Raw genomic sequence first — 19493 nt, 5'->3', positions numbered from 1 at the left:
AGTATTTGCGGTTGCATTCACATGAAGTACCCTGCTTGAAAATGTATTCATATTATAATAAGTTGCTTATCGATAAACATGCTATTGAATAAAAATATTTATCATATATGAAATTATTCATAATTCATTTTTTTCCGGTATGGGCTGCAGAACAAAAGCAAGTCATAAAGGAAAATATCTCAAGTTTATTGGGTTGTTTATTCAATATAGTTTTGCACCTCCAGCAGCCAAAAATATTTTACATAGAGAAGTTACCTTATAACAAAACTGAGATTAATCCAGATTCCGGTTCAGTTGTTCTTATGTGTGTTGAGGTTCTTACAACAATTGCTGGGAAGCATTCATTTCAAATGGACACATTCCATGCTAGCCAGTGTTTGCAGATACCAATGGTACTTTTCAGGGACTTCAGTCACCTCAAAGATTCTCATGACTGTTCATTATCTACTAGTATTCCAGAGGCAGGACCCTTCCATGATGTTCATGATTGTAATGTTGATCGTCAGTTCTCTATCGATTTATACACTTCATGCTGCAAACTTTTATACACAACTCTTAAGCACCGGACACGGTACGTGCTACTTTTTTGGTGCTTCTATACTTATGAAATCTTTTGGTTGAAGCTTGATCTAAAATTTTGGAATAGTTTCCATTAAGTTGCCAATCAGGGCAAAGTAAGTACATGATGTTCACTTGGTTAGACTTGGATATGCATGCTTGAAAACTGTTTTTAATAATATTCATGTTATTTTGTGTCTTTCTGAGGAAGCGGTAATCATGGAAGATTATTTTCATACATTTATGTATTTTTGTTAAAACAAGACTTATTGATAGTTTATTTATCCAGTTTGTACTAAGTGTATTTGTTTAGTTTAATCTATACAGATTTAGTTGACATGGATTTCTTGTTCATCAAATAAATTACAAATGACACATTTGAATGGACTGCTTCTGAAACTTGTTAATCCTTGTAAGTATCAGGAACCTCAACACTTTCTGATGTATTGGATGTGGGCCATTAAACTTGATATACTGTGTCTGGGGATGACTAGAGTTTTGTGTAAATATGCAACCGAGACTATCTAAAAGTAATATTGGCTCTTAGGCAGATAAGAACTTTGATAGTACTGTCATACCTTGTAACAGTGGACAATATATAAATTAGTTACTGAAGTTTAAGCCGGATCGTGATAGTCAACATAAATTTTTGTGGGACATGTTAGAATTACTGATAATATTGGCATTTAACTTTTATATGTGTCAGGTGTAAGATTGTTGATATAAAATGATATAAACTTCTTAGAATTAAATGGTTTCGGTTGAGGTGAACATTGCAGCATGATTGTTCACATCATCCTGTATCCTCCCTTTATGGTCTTGGACTTATTGGTTGTCAGCTTGTCAATTGCCCAAGCTCCTAATTGGTGTCCAAGCTAGCTTTGTTTGGCATGTTACACTTAAGTGTTGGATTACACCTTTTCGTACTAGTGTTGATAACTAGCTTGAAAAATAAAGTCCAAAAGTGCAAAAATTTACTAAGTGTTGAATCCTTCCATAAATGAGGAGTCCTATACTTTAAAGGCTTTGTCAACTAGCATTAAAACTCTAGCCAAATTTCTAATAGCATCCATTTATTATCCAAAAGTTTCCTTCTCTTTTCAACATGCAAAGATGAAGGTTGGCAAAAATTTGTTAAATCTTCTTATTTCTTTAGGATGACCTCTTGTAGCTATTATCATGCTTCTAGAATAAATACTTCAGTCTTCAATATCCCTTTTACGTTGACACTATTAATGGATGAAATTGAGCTCTAAGCTGACACATTTTCTATTTGATGAAAGAATGTTCATGGTTTATTTATCTGACATTAAACTTGCATTGTGTAGGACTATCTCATATTCCTAAGTTAGTAATTTAATGAGACTAAGATAACTAAAAATCTCAATCCATATTGGTGTACCAACCAAGCATCGATACTGTATGTACCGAGGCATACCAATGTACCAGATATCGGTACACCGAGGTGTACCAACTGTACACCCAAAATCATCGAAAATAGCTCCAAAATACCTAAAAAATAAAAAAAAGTTAGATCAGGGTTTTTAAGTTGAAAATAAATATAAATTTAGTATAATTTTAGCAAAATAATGGAAATTAGGATAGAGTAGTGACATATCTTTTTTGGACTTTGAGGAATAGCTTTGTGATATGTTTTGGATCGTCCTTCCGTTAATATTGAATTATCTACAAAGAAATGATTTGAATTATTAGATTATTTTTTAAACAACTTGAGCTTTAAGATTCAAATGAATTAAGTAATCGATTGATAAATATACCTGGTCTTACCATAAAAAAGAACGACAGAATTCCACAAGCGATGGATTAGAATCCTCGATCCTATGTATTTGTATATCAATATGATATGTTTGTTGGACCCAATCATGAAATTGATCCCATGACATAATATGCTGATACATCATATGCTATTGGTGCATCAATGTGGTGGTGGTTATAGTTTGATCATCGTGAACCACGTGTCCAAGGTGGCTCCTGAGGCAAGGACGAATGTGGCATGTATTGATGCAGAACATAGAGAATAACAAAACTTCTACTTTGGCTACTGATCTATTGCTCCGTATCGTAAGATCGATTATCGTACTGTTGCTCGAAGAAGTATGACCAACTATCATCGTACTGCTGTTAGCCATAAGATTCCCCATAATACGATGATTGTGAACACAATGAGCTTCGCTCTGTGTTTACGTCGTGTAGGCTCTATGACATTTGCTCAAGATTATCCATTGTCTTTCCCTTCCTCTTCCCTTTTCGTGCATAAACTTGATCAGTACCTCGTCAAGCTCCATGATTTGAATCTTGGGTGGCATGTGTAAAATACTGCTCCTCGGTCCATGTGCCTCCCTCAAATTGTGTAGATGAGACCATTGACTCCCTAGTGTTGCCACTATCATCGGTCGAGGCATTGCTATCCACATCACTACCATGTCTCTAGACCAAGCAGGTTGTTGAATGCTATTGCGAAGGTGTCTCGTTACCCGACTTGATTCTTTCCAACGAGTGAAAAAAAGTTCGAGTGAAATGAGTTAAGAGCATTGTGAAAATGTGAGAATGAGAGAGAGACACGAGTAAAAAAGAGTTTGAGAGAATTGAAAAGATTGAGAGAGTGAAATGAGTTGAAAGAGGTGAGAGGAAAGGATTTAAAAACCCTTTTTCTAAGCCTCAAACGGTCAATTTGACCATTTGAAATAGGACAATCTCAACCCTTGATCGGCAACGGTCGAAATCCGACCATTACCAACATGTACTGACCATTTGAAATAGGGAAATCTCAGCCCTTGATCGATAACGGTCGAAATCCGATTGTTGTTGATCGGTATAAGTTGGTAACCGTCGGATATCGATTGTTACCGTTCGGTACAGACCCCATCATGTGATAGTATCGCCCGGTAGAGGGCGATCCACATACTAGTATCCTGTTGGACCAGTATGTACCGCCCATACCGGGCGGTACAGGTCGGCACAGCAATCCTTGGCTAAAATATTTGCATTTATTAGCAATTTACTTCCTTTTGTTTTAGACAATATTGTGCAGATGTATCCTTTGTTATACTCTTTATACAATAATTAGTGATTGCATGGGGTAGTTTATACTCTTTAGCAACATTATGCCCATGATAGTTTGATTGCTACTGCTGCAGCTTGGTGAGGATTCCATCTGGTGACTTTATAATCCGGACCAGTCATTTTGTCATCGGGGTTACAAAATACTAGTTTTCTTATTGGGCATGCTCCAAGACTAGGATGTAATTTTGATAAGATGGTTGGGCTTTGTCTTAGTAGATGACTTGTACAAATGCATACAAATACTTATGTTATTCTCTTTTCATATGAAATGTTGAACATAGTTTATTTCTGCTGTTTCACATTGGATATATGTGATTCACATATATTTCAATTTCCATATACTTTTGTTTACTTGATGAGTAAGCCTTTTTTCTTTCTCCTGTTTGCTCTGTAGCAAGGTTGAACAATGTGTTGCCGTACTTCAAGATTCAGTTATCACTTTGCTTAACTGTCTGGAGAATTTTGACACAAATTCACATAGCAGAAAAGGTTATTTTACCTGGGAAGTGCAGGAGGCGGTAAAATGTGCTAGCTTTTTGAGGAGGATCTATGAAGAGGTTTGTGAGGATTTTTTTTTTAATGAAATATTTTCATATACATCATGAAATTGATTGCTAATTTGTTTTGACTCATTGAACATTCAGTAGCAATATCCAGTAAACCAATTTTGCTACATAGCTAGCTAGATCTATTGATCTCCAGTTCTAAAACTTGATTTTCCATTTAATGTTTGGGATTCTTGATGATGAATAAAGAGGACAACAAACAGATCAGACACCAAATATAATAGTCGGAGCTGAGGATTGTATTTTGAGGTCTAAAAGCTGGTGTCACCAAGGATTACTTTTTGGCATGGACATGCAGTTGAGATGACATTTTGTTCATCTCAAATTGGTGTGTAGATTAGGACAAGCCAGTTGGTCTCTGTATATGCCATTCAAATGGAACCTGGATGAACAGATGCACCAATCAGCACGTACGGCATAGGCTATCATCCTTTGGCCGATGTAATAGTCGATGACAAAGGTCAAACTAAGTCGTGGCATCAATTTTTTATTGCAAAACTAAAATATCAACTTGATGACTTTCCTTTTAGATTTATGTTGACAAAGTGAATTGTCTGTGGAAAATATATATAGAGATGTTATACATGGAAATTTAGAATTGGTTGCTTACGGCTAAAGTGCGTTGGGGTTCTTACAAGTGAATATTTTAAGTTCTAGGTTGATCCTATCTGGGTCATGTCCCTTAGTTCCATCCTATTCTCCATTAGGTAATAACCCCCCTTTCACGGGTGTGGCTTCTGTAGGAATTTATTTTTATTTTCTTATTTTGTGGATATGCTATGTAATCAACCTATTAGAAATTGTCATACCTTAGCCACAATTCTTGGTGAAACAGCCACATTAAGCTGTGTAAACTTCCTACATACATCAACCTTTGTAGGAAGTTTCAGCGATTTAAAAAGGCGCTCGGGCGCTCGCCTAGGCGTTCGGGCGAGGCCCGAGCGCCTCGCGAATATCCCAGGCGGTGCGCTACAAACAGGCGTCGCCTGGGCGCTCGCCCGAGCCCAGGCGCTGGGCACTTCGGGCAAGCACCTGGGTTAACCAAGGCGACCGAACCAAGTTTTTAGGTCTGGTTCGATCCTGGTTCGGTCTATGATGGTTAGTTGGTTCAATCGAACCAACTAAAACTGATATAAGTGACAAACGAACCCTAACCCTCGCCGCTGTCGATCCCAATCCCGATCCCGTTGCTTGCCGCTCACAAACGCTGCCGCTGTCACCGCTCGCGCCTCTCGCGCAAACGCTACCGCTGTCGCCGCTCGTGCCTCCCGCTGCCGCTAACGCTGCTCGCAAACGCTGTTGCAGTCGTCGCTCGCGCCTCCCGCTACTCCCCGCTCCCACTCCGGCTCCCGCTGCTCGCCGCTGTCGCCGCTCGCCGCTGTCGCTTCCTCTTTTCTCAATCAACAAGCTCAGCACCCCCTTACACTTCCTTCTTCTCCTTCTGTTAACAGTATACAGTATACTGTTAATATTGTTAGGTTTATTTGAAATTATTAATTTTCAATACTGTTAATAGATTTTCTTAATTTAATAGTATATTTTAATTTAAAATTTAAAATAATTATATTTATTAATTATATTATATATTTTTATATTTTAGCGCTTCGTTTCGCTCGGGCGAGTGCCTAGCGCCTCGGGCATTTTTGGACCTTGGCGCCTAGCGCTTTTTAAATCACTGGGAAGTTTACATCATTTTTTTTTCTCTTTCTGATGGACTCCAAGGAGTGAAAAATTGGGTGGATATACTAGTTTACATGTTTCTCTTATGTATCTGAAGAGCTTTCTCGAGACACTATATTCCTTTTCTATTTATGATAAAATTTAGTAGCAAAAATTGTCGACTTAAATTACGTCTCAGCTTGAGAAGGGCATTTCTTTGATGCATACTGGTGCATTGTGTGTTCATATGATTAGGATTCCATGGTATTTAGTTTATGGGATCAAAGATCTTCATCACATGGTACCTTGGAGCTATGGCACAAATTTTATAACTTGATATTTAGACCAAGCCAAATAGTAGAAAAGCAGATTGCATAAAGGATGTTCAAATTCTACTGATAAATGGCAGGAACCACAATGACTTGCCCAATGCCATCCAAATTAGTGACAAGAGGAAAAGGGTTCAGACTGTGGTTATGATTAAACATGTATGTCAGTTTTAAAAGATCTGCGGTCAAGTACTGAAATAAAGGTGTCTTCATTTCTCAATTTCTTGTACTAAGAGAGGGTGTCTATACCCACAAGGCAATGCTTGCTTGTAGTTGGACTACATAGAGGTTGGGTTAAAGACTTTTATCATGAACAGCATGCATTTTTTGATGCCTTTGTTGTGTACATTTCCGGTAGTCCCTAGTGACTTATTGGAGCAAAGAAGTCACAACATCGGATCCTATGTGCCTTGGTGTTAGCGTTCAAAACGTATATATGTGTCCATGGCACAGGGGATTATCATTGTTCAAGTTGCTCAAATGAAGGGTTGGTTCTATGGTGATCAAGGATTTTGCAAAGGTGTATAATGTATATCACAGATCTTGAGGATACATCATGGTTGTTGACCAATGCTTATTCTTTTTTATCCAGCTTTGTAGCTCCAAAAATTATCCAAAGATGATTGGAAAAAGAAATGCTATAAGAACTGGTAATATATATGATATCTGATAAGCCATGATGTGGTCAAATTGGTTAAATTATCAAGCAATTTTCTACCAACTTCGGAAGTTATGAAGATTCAAGTGAATCGGAGAACGTGCACGGTGATTGTGGTTCTAAATAAATGGAGAGTGAATCACAACATGACAGGAGACAAACTGGATGCAGAAGTGACATGGGAAGGACATTCCATAGAAAATCAATTTTTCACTCAAGATCTGATCTTTTTACTAATGTTCTTATCCTTGTAACAATGTTAATAAGGTATGAAGATTACACTCTTTGTAAAAAGGTGATAACATTTTTATGATTTGCGCTTTGAGGAAGAATCTTGTCAACTGTCATCAAAGCGCCTACATAAACTATGCAATGTCGTAGATCTAACCTAAGAGACTTCAGTTTCCGGAAGCCTGAAGGAAGCTGTCTCAGAAAATCACATTCGTTCCTCCTATGTGCTTTGCAGATTATATAAAGCAACCACTCGCATGCCATTCTTTCCATTATTTCATATTTCTTAGTGCATGCTACAGATTATTTCCTTTTTGGTTTGTTGTATTTACAGATAAGACAGCAAAAGGATGCTCTTGGAAGGCACTCGATTTACTTCCTTTCTAGTTACATCAATGTATATTCAGGATATGGCCCCTTCCAAACAGGCATCAAAAGGTAAGTTCCTTGTTCTAGGCATGTGCCTTATACGAGTCATCACTTTAGCGAAGTAACTACTACCGCACATGATAGGTTAACCTCCATCAACAAAGATTTACTAGTTGCTTTTCGTTTGCTTTGTGTTTGCAGGGAGATCGATGAAGCATTGAGACCTGGCATATATTCCTTGATTGATATATGCACAGCAAGTGATATTCAACAGCTTCATACTGTACTTGATGGTTAGTAATTGCGAAGCGGTCCTCATCAGATTGAGCAGGTTAGATAAATGAATGTTTCCGAGCAGTAACTAATTATTTGTGTCATTTCGCTTGCAGAGAGTTCGTGCAGAAGTACTCTTTCAACTTTACTGCACGACTACCAATTGGATTTCCAGTACGAAGGGAAAGTGTGATCTGAAACCAGGTTCTTCCTGTAATGAGTTTCAAGTTGGTTCTGTTCAAAATTGAGGGAGGCTATGGGTTCATCTTCTTGTTCTTTGGGAACATCGCATGAGCATGCCTCAGTTTGTGGAAAACTCTTCCTGCAGTGGCTACTGTATCTGTACAGTTTTTTAAAGATGGATCAAAGACTGATGCTTTCAGAATTTTTCGGATGGTTCGATGCAACAAGAGGATTTAGCAGCGGTGGTAGAACCAGCTGATGACCAAGGTTGCTACTTGTTATTTATGATCAGTGAGTTGGCACGGCAGTTGAGCTACATGTGCAGCTAAGAGTGGGTATCGCGGATCCACCGTAAAGAAGAAGAGAGTGACTGCTTCTTTAGTTGTCATTAGGAAGCAAAGTCGTGTGAGGGTTTAACCAACTGCAGAGTCCAGACTTCATGCTTTTTAACAACTTAGTGTACCTGAACTCGAAGGAATTTAGCACTTGGCCGATGATGACGGGAGACGAACATTATCCAACGGCTGCAGATCATTTCACATATGTTTTAACTCTAATTATTAACCCAAAAAATAGATGGTGTTCATTTTGATCTTTATATTTCATACTAGACAGCATCGAGATCAATTTGTATGATTACGTTATGTCATTGCATCTGAAAAGCAAATGACACAATCTTAATTTATATTTGTAACACCGTTGGTGTGTTGATAGATGGCTCGATTTAATACTTGAAATATTAATGTGATTTTTATTAGCACGATCTGATGAAAATTTGAACTTATGTACTTTTTAATTTGAGACGTAGATGATCTTATGAAAATGTGAACTTACGATCTTGATAGTCCGATTCAAATACTTTGGATAGCGGCTCAAGAGGCTATCTAATATTGCATCTAAAAGCTGAAGCCGGTAGATGAAGATGTGATCTTAGTTTATATTTGTAATTAAAACAAGAAACTATAACTCGAACATCGGCCGCTCGCTAGCAACAAAGAGTCATGAAGTTCTAATTCTTCCTATAAACTTAATATGATCAATAATCCCCACATGAACAAAACAATCGGGGAGCAGTTGTCTTTTTGATCAACGATAAATCAAGGTTGAAAGGATGATGGAGATTCAATATATATATATGAATATTATGCAGCAATACATAACTGAAGATTGCAACAAAAACACCCAAGACATTTTTTTCGCAAAAATTATGGTCGAGTATTATTAACTAAAAGTTGAAATGACATTTTTTTTCCCATAATTTTTTCCCAAAAATTATGGTCCGTCGACATGACAATAAGACGACCTCATTCGATGGACAAAAGAATCCTACGATGAGCTCCTTCGAAAGAAAATTGAGGTGGTGGTTAATTAATCATGGCTGCATGGTTCCATACTTGGATCACAACCAACCTACCTAATTTAGTGCACTGAATGAAGAAGTAGAACTTGTATTTGAATGGTGCAGATGCTAATCTAAAATTGCATATGCAGTTATTCAAATCACCTCATAATTTTTCTATAAGCAGCTCTTCATGGAATTACCATCCTCATGTTAGCGTAAATCAAGATGGGTTAGACCACAAATTTGTCCCAGTAATATTAAACAAGAAAAAGTTGTCGAATATTACTGGGACAAAGACTCCCAAACCTAAAAACATGACCTTGTGCACCCTTATCTCTACAAATAAAATCAATATATGCAACATTATCTCTACAAATAAAGTAGTTTCTCCGAATCGAACAAATCTCGATACTCTAAACTAAAATGACAAGAACAATGTATGTTTATATCAAAATTGTATCTTCCAAGAGCGTAATCTAGACGATCATTGAGAAAATATGCTTTTTACCCAAAAGTATGTTTGTGGACTACTTCTAAAGTTCATCAAGGCAGAGAGAGAGGTAAATGCTATTGGTTCCAGCCTTCTAGGCAAAAAGAGCATACTTATGGCGAGGTCTCTAATAAACTTATCTAGTAAATGTTACCAAAGCAGTCAGTCACATGAAACTGTTTTAAGAAAATGATATAAAAAATAAAAAAGGATGCCTACTCGATAGCAGTAGCACTCCAAGAAGCAACATTGTAAATAACTTTGCTTCCATCCCATGCCTTTCGAAGCTGGCTCCTCTTCTTCACAGAAAATGTTTTGCATAGGGCTAACGATCCACAGAAACAGGCAACAAGCATCTTAAGCGACGGTTCATTAATGCCAAGCAGTCAACAATAATATAAAGAGAGAGGCATAATAATACAAATGACTCACCATCTTGAAGCTGATTTGGAGTAAATTCCTGCAAAAGTAAGCAGATAGCAATAAGTAAACAGACAATAATGAAGACCATTATGTTGACAAACCCAATAAAGGCAAACGGTTAAGAAAAACAAGACCAGCTAAAACTTTTCTTAAGCAAATTGAATTTCACTCACAAACAAACACCTTATTGGCCAATGCATAACGAAATGTCATATGTAAAACCTATGCAATTTCTATAAGAGATATCTCCAACACTGCAGTAAGTACAACCACAAGTATTCATAGAACAAAGCAGACTATCTTGGAGCAATTTCTTTAACCAATGCAATTATCTCTGCGTCCATGAAAAGTGTTTTCCCTAGAGACTACACACAATAAATCTCCGTAGGCGAAATCTATATTATTGGGAAAGTAAAGTGCCTTTCACATTAATATAAAGATCTCCAAACAGAAAAAAGCGCAAATAAGTAACACTTGTTATGTTTTTGGTAAGATGGCACTTGACATACTTTCATTTGCTGTAATGATAATAGGTAATCAGCCATGAAGCATGCTATTCCATCCACAATATCCTCTTGCCTAATGAGAATAAAACCATCTTGTTCTGAGTCATTCTCCCCATCGACAAGTCTGTCTTCCCACAAGTCTCTAGCAGTAACCATGTCCCAAGATGCATTATCATCTGCAACCAAGAGAAATGCATCCACCGGCATCATTCATAGATAATTTTGGTTTTTTAGGAGAATTCAGACATTTCAAACAACAAGAAGTAGTTCATAAGACGAATTTTTATTAAAGATACAAAGAGATATATATATATATAAGTTGGCTCGCCATGAATATTTTGATGAACAGATGTCTGCATACTCCAAAGTTTTTCAAGGAAGTATGACAATTCAACTCTTGACTTCAAAAGTGTACATAGCTGCAAAATAAAAGACATGGTACTAAAATTATACTCGTCAAAAAACAACAACATAAATCTATGAGATTGTACTTTGCAGTAAAAAAATGCTGAAAGAGTAGGGAAAAAATTAACATCAAGCACACTCATACAAAGAACAAAACCATTTTTATTTACATGCAACATTAGAAACAACAAGCTCGAAAAGAACAAATGTTCCTCACGTGGCAAGAATTTCTAAACAAGAGTTTGTTGAATCTCGAATTTTGATGATGAAACCAATTGATAATGTTATGATCTAATATGCATTTTGAGTGACGCGGGACTAGCTTCCATCAGGAGAGGCAAATTGATTAAAGCAGGAGGAATCGGATGTTGGGCCGGAGTCGAACATGTCAGAAGATTGGACGTCGGATCGAAGGATCGGTCGACGTGTCGGCAAAAGACTTTATGTCGTGAATTCGGGCATCGGGCCGAAGGATTGGACATTGCGTCAAGGAGATCAGAAGTTGCGGGTGTCAACATGCCGATTGGGCAATACACCGAAGGAGAGGACGATGAGCCGAAGGATCGGATGAAGCGCCGGAAGAACCAATGATATGCTGGACAACAGATGATTCATGCTTTGTAATAATTTGTCTAGATCGAGTTAGTTTAGGTCGTAATTGGATTGGTTTAGAATATAATTAAGCCAACTCAATTAAGGGCCAACTGGGCCCCAAGTGGGGCTATTTTGGGCTAAGAGAAAAGCTCATTCAGTGGCACCGTCGGCCCAGGCGGTGGCACCGCTAGTGGCTCAGTCTCCGAGACACAGTCTCCAAGATTGTATCAAGCGGTAGTACCGCCAAACTGGACGATGGTACCGCTAAACTGGGCGGTGGTACCGCCCAGACAGTCTCCCAAACTGTGTCAGGCGGTGGTACTGCCCAGTGTCAGTGCTGCAGGCGGTAGTACCGACCAGCATAGGAGGTGGTACCGCTAGTACCTCGAAAACCGGGGATGAGACACTTTTAGGCTCCAAGTTTGAATCAATTTGAGGCCTATAAATACCCCTCTCATCCCTGCTCAAATTACATAAGAACTGAGAACAAAAACAAGGGAAAATTCTGTTGTAATCTTGTGAGAGTTCTCCTCGTCTAGTCTAAGTATGATTTCTATTTAGAGAGGAGTAAGGTGGGGTAAATGTTCTCTCCTGAGCCTATCAAAAGAAGAATAGAGTTGTAAGGATAGTTGGTCTTCGCCCATTGAAGGAAGACCGTTAATAGATGTCGGTGGCCTCGACAGAAGAGTAATCGGGAGTGGACATAGGTCACGACGACCGAACCACTATAAACTCGGCTTGCATTTCTATTGTTGTCATTTATTTACTTTGCAACTGCTTTACTTCCTCATTACTTTAGTTGCACACTCTTACGAACATTTTCAAAGTTAAACATTATCGAAATGAATTTTATCGTACGAAGATTTCTGACTCAACGTAACTTTTATCGCTGTACTAATTCACCCCCCTCCCCCCTCTTAGTGCCGACTCGATCCTAATAGTTGGTATCAGAACTACGTTTTTTCTCGTTTGATTTAACACCCAAGAGAAATGGCTCTTTTCAGCTTTCAAGATGGTCACTCTATCATTCGTCCTCCTATGTTCAATGGGATGGACTACACTTATTGGAAAACTCGGATGAGAGTTTTCTTGCTTTCGTTGAATCTTGATTTATGGAATATTGTTGAAAACGGATTTCAAAAGTCTTCTCTTCCAATGAACGATCGAAATAATTTGGAGAAAAAGACTTTATCCGCCAAAGCTATGAATGCTTTATTTTATGCTTTGGATAAAACTGAATTCAATCGAGTTTCTATTTGCGAAACGGCTTATGAGATTTGGCACACACTTGAAATCACACACGAAGGTACTAGTAAAGTTAAAGATTCGAAAATTAATTTTTTGATGCATGATTTTGAATTATTTCAAATGAAGCCAAGCGAAACTAGCATTGACATGTACACCCATTTTACGGATGTCATCAATAGTTTAAAAAGTTTTGGTAAATGTTTTTCTAATTTTGAACTTGTTAACAAAATACTAAGATCACTTCCAAAAAGTTGGGATCCGAAAGTGACGGCAATACAAGAGGCTAAAGACTTAAACAAGTTTCCACTTGAACTTATCGGGTCTTTAATGACCAATAAAATGAGTTATATGATACAAAATGAATATGAGAACTACCTTCCAAAAAATAAGAAGGATTTGGCACTTAGAACTCAAGAAGACCACTCGAGCGAAAGCTCAAGTGATGATGACTTTGAACTCTTAACAATAAAGTTTAAAAAGTTCATGAAACATGAATCAAAGAATAAAAACAAACTTAAAAAGGACATAACTACTTGTTATGAACGCAAAAAACCGGGGCACTCCAAAGATGAGTATATAAAACTGAAGAAGAAGTTATCAAAGAAGAAGGAAGCACTCAAGGACGAATCAAGCAGAAGACGAGGAGCAAACCAACAAAAATGAGGTGGCCTTTCACAATGAGGTATGTAACTCACCCGAAATGTATTTACTTTACCATGAAATTACTTAGTGCTTTCATTCTTTGATGAATTAGTTTTAAAAATATATATATTTTATCATGACAATTACATGTTTTATGATAAAGGAATAAAAATATTAAAATTAAATGTAATGCTTGTACACCAAATAAGATTAATTCTATACATATTTTAAGAAGCAATAATGTGTATCTTGATGATTTCCATATTGCTTTTCGATTATAAATGATGATGCATGGCTTTTGTATTGAAAACTAAGAATGAAGAGTTAGATTCACTTAATAATTTTGATTGAAAATGTTTTATGATTAATGAAATCATGCTTGATGATTTAATTATGCATGATGATTTGAAGTAATAATGTTTTTTGTGATTTATTGATCTTGATGATTTCTATGATGAGATTTGCTCCTTCGATTTTAAACGATGATACATGTTTTGATTTGGCGTAAAAAACTTGGGCATGCTTATATGAAATCAAATCACTTAAATTGAAACAAAAATTGGAGAATACATATTTCTTGAAAATATCTTAAAGCTTTTCAATTTTTCAATAAATAATTCTTAGTTATGAATCTATTTTATGTTATCTCTTGAATTAAGAAAAGTGATTTTGATGATAAGTTTGGAGTTAACAAATTGAATTTGAATAAAAATTTTTCAACCGAATCATGAACTTTCTTTTGATTTCTCTACTTGAGCTATTTTTTATAAGAATCAAAATATTTTCTATCTTTGATGATTCCTTCTTACCATTTACTAAAGAAGAGACTTATGCAAACAAACTATGACCTTGATAATGGTTTGAAATTATGCATATTATATGTTGAAGACTTGAAACCATGTTTTGGTATCATGCATACTTAAGTAATATTGATTTGAAAATTTATTAATTTGGTATCATGCCCAAAGTGATAATGATGATGACTTTGCATTTCTTACAAGAAAATTTTATGGATTGAGATTTATTTTTTTATCTTGATTTCTCGATATTTGATACTTAAGATCTTTCTATGAATTAATATCTTATTTTTGAACTCTCATAATTCTTTTTGCTATTTACTAAAAAGAAGAATTATTTAAATGAATAATGATTTTTCTTATAAATTCTTGTAATTATAACATGAGATTTTTTATGAATCAAGATCATTTACTATGATTCTTCTTTTCGCTATTTGAGTCATCCAAAAAGAACCATAATTTTTCTCTTGATTTTTCGATATTCACAATTTGAAATTTGGTTCGTGACTCCCTTGTATTCATGAAGTGTATATCTTATTACCCAATTAATTTTTCTTGATATTTTTCATGTGATGATATGAAATTATATATGAAATACTCATGATATTATGTTGATACATAAAAATGAGAAGTTATGATCATGCATGATATGATGTAATGTAATTTGACATTTTGATACAATCATGATTGAAATATTTATGATTTAGAATGATGCATGCAATACTTATGATTTTTTGATGAAATAATGTGAAAGTCAACTATCATTTTCTGAAATGATACCTTATTTCAATATGTCATATTGAAATAAGATTGATACTTTATCTTTGTTATGATTTGGAAATTGATGTAAAGGGAAAAGAATTACAATATTATATTCTTTCCTTCTTTTTAACAATGACAAAGGGGGAGAAAATTTGCTAGCTTACACATTTCAAGGAAACAAACTTGCTAGAAAGTAAAATTACTAGCTTGCACTTCTCAAAAGAGAAGAAAGAACTTGCTATCTTGAACATCACTAAGAATTGCTAGCTTGCAATCTCAAGAGAAGCAAAAGTGCTATATTGCATATCTCAAGAAGCAAAACTTGCAAACTTGCATATCTCAAAAAAAGAAGCTAAATTTACAAACTTGTACAACTCAAAATTGTTGCTAGCTTGTATGTTGTAAAACTTGCATATCTCAAAAACTTGCTAAATGCATTTCTCCTTTTTGTCGATGACAAAAGAGGAGAAGTAATGATGATGATTTAAATCATGTGTAGTATGATGCATTTTTATATTTTGAAACATTGCATGATTTTATTGTATGAATTTAAAGGTTCTATCAATATGGCATATTGATAGGGTGGGGTTAACGTTAACTCCGTCATCAATTGATTGTCATCATAAAAAATGGGGAGATTGTTGAATCTCGGATTTTGATGATGAAACCAATTGATAATGTTATGATCTAATTTGCGTTTTGAGTGACGCAAGACTCGCTTCGATCAGGAGAGGTAGATTGATTAAAGCAGGAGAAATAGAATGTTGGGCCGGAGTTGAACATGTCAGAAGATTAGACGTCGGGCCGGAAGATCAGCCGACGTGTCAGTAGAAAGCTTCATGCCATGAATTCGAGCATCGGGTCGAAGGATCAGACATTGCGCTAAGGAAATCAGAAGTTGTGGGTGTCAACATGCCGATTGGGCAATATGCCGAAGGAGAGGACGATGCGCCGAAGGATCGGACGAAGCGCCGAAAAAACCAATGATATGTCGGACAACAGATGATTCGTGCTTTGCAATAATTTGTCTAGATCGAGTTAGTTTATGTTGTAATTAGGTTGGTTTAGAATGTAATTAAGCCAACTCAATTAGGGGCCAACTGGGCGCAAAGTGGGGCTATTTTGAGCCAAGAGAAAGGCTCATTTAGTGACCCAAAAGTTGGGTCAGGCGGTGGCACCGCTAGTGGCTCAATCTCCGAGACACAGTCTCCAAGACTGTATGAGGCAATAGTACCGCCAGACTGGGCGGTGGTATCGCTAGTCTCGACGGTAGTACCGCCCAGACATAGTCTCCTAAACTGTGTTTAGCGGTGGTACTGCCAGACTGGGTGGTGGTACCGCCCAGTGTCATGCGGTGGTATCGTCAGTCTCAACGGTGGTATCGCCCAGACATAGTCTCCCAAACTGTGTTTAGCGGTGGAACCGCCAGACTGAGTGGTGGTACCGTCCAGTGTCAGTGCTACAGGCGATAGTACCGTCCAGCACATGCGATGGTACCACCAGTACCTCAAAAACCAGAGATGAGACACTTTTAGACTCCAAGTTTAAATATATTTGGGACCTATAAATACCCCTCTCATCCCTGTTCAGATTACACAAGAACTGAGAACAAAACAAGGAAAAATTATGTTGTAATTTGTGAGAGTTCTCTTCCTCTAGTGTAAGTGTGATTTCTGTTTAGAGATGAGTGGTGGTGTAAAGGTTCTCTCCTAAGCCTATCAAAAGAAAAATAGAGTTGTAAGGGTAGTTGGTCTTCGCCCATTGAAGGAAGACCGTTAGTGGATACCGATGGCCTCGGCGGAAGAGGAATTGGGAGTGGACGTAGATCACGACGATCGAACCACTATAAACTCGATTTGCATTTCTATTACAGTCATTTACTTACTTTGCAACTGCTTTACTTCCTCATTACTTTAGCTACACACTCTTACGAACATTTTCAAAGTTAAAACATTATCGAAACGAATTTTATCGTACGAAGATTTCCGACTCAACGTAACTTTTATCGCTGCACTAATTCACCCACCCCCCCTCCCCCCCTCTTAGTGTCGACTCAATCCTAATAGAGTTGGACCAACTAAACTTAGCGAAGCTTCAAATCATGATTTCCACTTCCATTTGGCATGATACTGTGATAAAGTCAAATAGCTCATCATATGAAATCTGCAGGATAGCTTATATTTTTCTCCTCTATTAACAGAATTGGATGGTCTCCTATTGTACATCTGATCTTATTTCTTTGCATGGAGTTGCCTCTTGAATTTACAACGGTAGTAAGCTTTACATGCATTGTGAAACAGATCAGCCTTTTAGTTCTATTTATCATATTGTTCAACAGATCATTTCACACTGGAAAGTGGAAACCATTGCATTCTACGTGTTATTCCCAATTTCTGATGTCATTTATAATACCAATGACGTAATAATAACATAAGCAACAATAAATCATTTAAAGACCATAATCCTTTCAAGTCCTTATGAGTTTGTCTTTCCAAGCTGTAATGCAGTAACAATCTTATAATTCAACTACAGAAATCAATAAGCTTCTTTCAATATATCACAAATACCTATTCTTCGACATTGTCAAATATGAGAATGGATTTATCCAAGGATGCCATTTCTAGACAAAGACGATGAAAGAATAAAAAATTTGTCCTTAGAGTACCATACAAATCACATGAACCATATGGTGTGAAAAGATGAGTCAAAATACTTTGACATTTGCTGTACTAGTGAAAATTTCTCCCTTTTTTCCTCCAATTGTGCAACAGATTACTGCTGACCAACTGCAGAAACCAACTAAATTGGCATGGAGCACATGTGAAATAGAATATCACAAATAAGTGCAGTATACTACAAACTGGTATCTGCAATGCATGTATTAGCAAATGAGAATTTAAAGAGTTATCTTCTCATAGTTTATTACTTGTTTGTCCATCCGTTTATAAATGCAAGCATTGGGATGCATTTACAAGCTTATAACACCTTGTTGTCATTTATTCTTGCTGTACAAGGCATCAGGGAAGGAAACGTATGACTCTCCAATATGATGGAGTTAAGAAACTACCAAAAAAAAAGTTATCAAACTAAAAAATGGACTGACTATGTGTCACCATGTAATCATGTAAAAATGGTATCGAAATGGATATTGAGATTTTTATCAGAAATAAACTAACACAACTTTTGGAGATCATACTAGGTTTTCATTAATAGAATAATCCACCACTATAAATAAACCTAGTTTGTCATGTCATACCACCCCCATCGAAGACATGTAAAGAACACAAAGATCTAACGTATGCTATTTTTCCCTTTAAAAAAACACTTATGTTTATAGGTAATTTCGTAAGCTGCAGTGCATGTATCTACTAAGAACAACGGGAGAAGATTGTGGATTGACATTGTCTCATCTGCTTTTTAAAGTTTAACTAGGCTACACAGGCGTAATCTACTATGAGTCTCCAACTTAAATTCCCAGTAAGATCTTTCTACCATTATCACAACTCACAAGCACATACCTGACCTATAAGAACACATTGATTTTAAGCGAAAAAACTCTTAAACCACTATCGACATTAACATGTGTCTGCATGGTATATAATCAATCCTCCCCCTTACGCAGGGCCAAGACAACGATACCACATTGAAATTAATATATTCCACATGCAAAGAAGATGGATACACATTTCCCCCGTAAGTAGCTGAGGATTTGTGAAGTCACATGAGATATATCACGAGCTCTGATCAATAGGCTGCAAGACTACCCAAACTGTATCTACGTTCTGTGATGAATATATTTCCAGCACTACTACGGTCTTCCAGTTTGTTTCCTGGTAACTCGTAAACATCGATCACCGGACCCACAAAATAACCAACTGCAGCACACTAATTCTATGCACGCAAAGAACAATACACATCTGAGATCGAGTCCACAAACCGTTCTAATTAAGGAACTGATCGGAGTAACTTAATCTACACAAAATCATAAAGAAATATCTCTATCAAGGTGCAAATTCCACAACTAGAAATAAGAGGATCCGATAATAGACCCTAGCCGTACCTCATCGGCATCGGTATCCGACCGCAGCGGTGATCCCTCCTCCCCTCTCGCCGTCGCTAGTGGCGCATCCTTCGCCACATCCAGCAATTCTAGGGCTTTCCTGCAGTTCTCGAGGGCCCGCCGCCTTATGCGGACCTGCTCTTCCTCCGCGCGTGTACGGCGCGGCCTCGCCGGAGGGTTCTCCGGTACGGGAGAGATCAGTGGATGAGCCTCCTCGATCGCACGGCGGGGTGGCGTAGCCGGAGGGGAGCCACCCATCCCCGACGAACCTAGGAAAGTTTGATTCGAGAAGAATTTCATGTCCCGTTTGCGCC

At 37.1% G+C, this 19493-nt stretch overlaps 2 protein-coding genes across 4 annotated transcripts in view; one reads left to right on the top strand and one right to left on the bottom strand.

Annotated features, from left to right (window-relative positions):
- Nucleotides 1-8673, top strand: part of LOC135612574 (uncharacterized) — a 17840-nt gene extending 9167 nt beyond the window's left edge. The window contains exons 6-10 of one of the 2 annotated variants that reach the window (XM_065109021.1): nucleotides 151-571; nucleotides 4037-4199; nucleotides 7420-7523; nucleotides 7656-7747; nucleotides 7844-8673. In XM_065109021.1, the coding sequence (XP_064965093.1) occupies nucleotides 151-571; nucleotides 4037-4199; nucleotides 7420-7523; nucleotides 7656-7747; nucleotides 7844-7920 (857 nt within the window). In that variant the 3' untranslated portion in view covers nucleotides 7921-8673. Of the gene's footprint in view, nucleotides 1-150; nucleotides 572-4036; nucleotides 4200-7419; nucleotides 7524-7655; nucleotides 7748-7843 lie in introns of those variants that run through there. The other variant, XM_065109022.1, reaches the window with a different exon arrangement.
- The window catches only part of LOC103974128 (uncharacterized), a 19658-nt gene extending 165 nt beyond the window's left edge, over nucleotides 1-19493 (bottom strand). For both annotated transcript variants that reach the window (XM_065109023.1, XM_009388885.3), the window contains exons 1-5: nucleotides 19180-19493; nucleotides 11000-11090; nucleotides 10675-10847; nucleotides 10175-10202; nucleotides 9962-10067 (exon numbers count right to left, since the gene is read on the bottom strand). In XM_065109023.1, the coding sequence (XP_064965095.1) occupies nucleotides 9962-10067; nucleotides 10175-10202; nucleotides 10675-10847; nucleotides 11000-11090; nucleotides 19180-19479 (698 nt within the window). In that variant the 5' untranslated portion in view covers nucleotides 19480-19493. The remainder of the gene's footprint in view (nucleotides 1-9961; nucleotides 10068-10174; nucleotides 10203-10674; nucleotides 10848-10999; nucleotides 11091-19179) is intronic.

This window comes from Musa acuminata, chromosome BXJ2-5, assembly GCF_036884655.1.
Source record: "Musa acuminata AAA Group cultivar baxijiao chromosome BXJ2-5, Cavendish_Baxijiao_AAA, whole genome shotgun sequence".
NCBI classification, from domain to species: Eukaryota; Viridiplantae; Streptophyta; class Magnoliopsida; order Zingiberales; family Musaceae; genus Musa; species Musa acuminata.
This window is presented reverse-complemented; position numbering and strand designations above follow the sequence as displayed.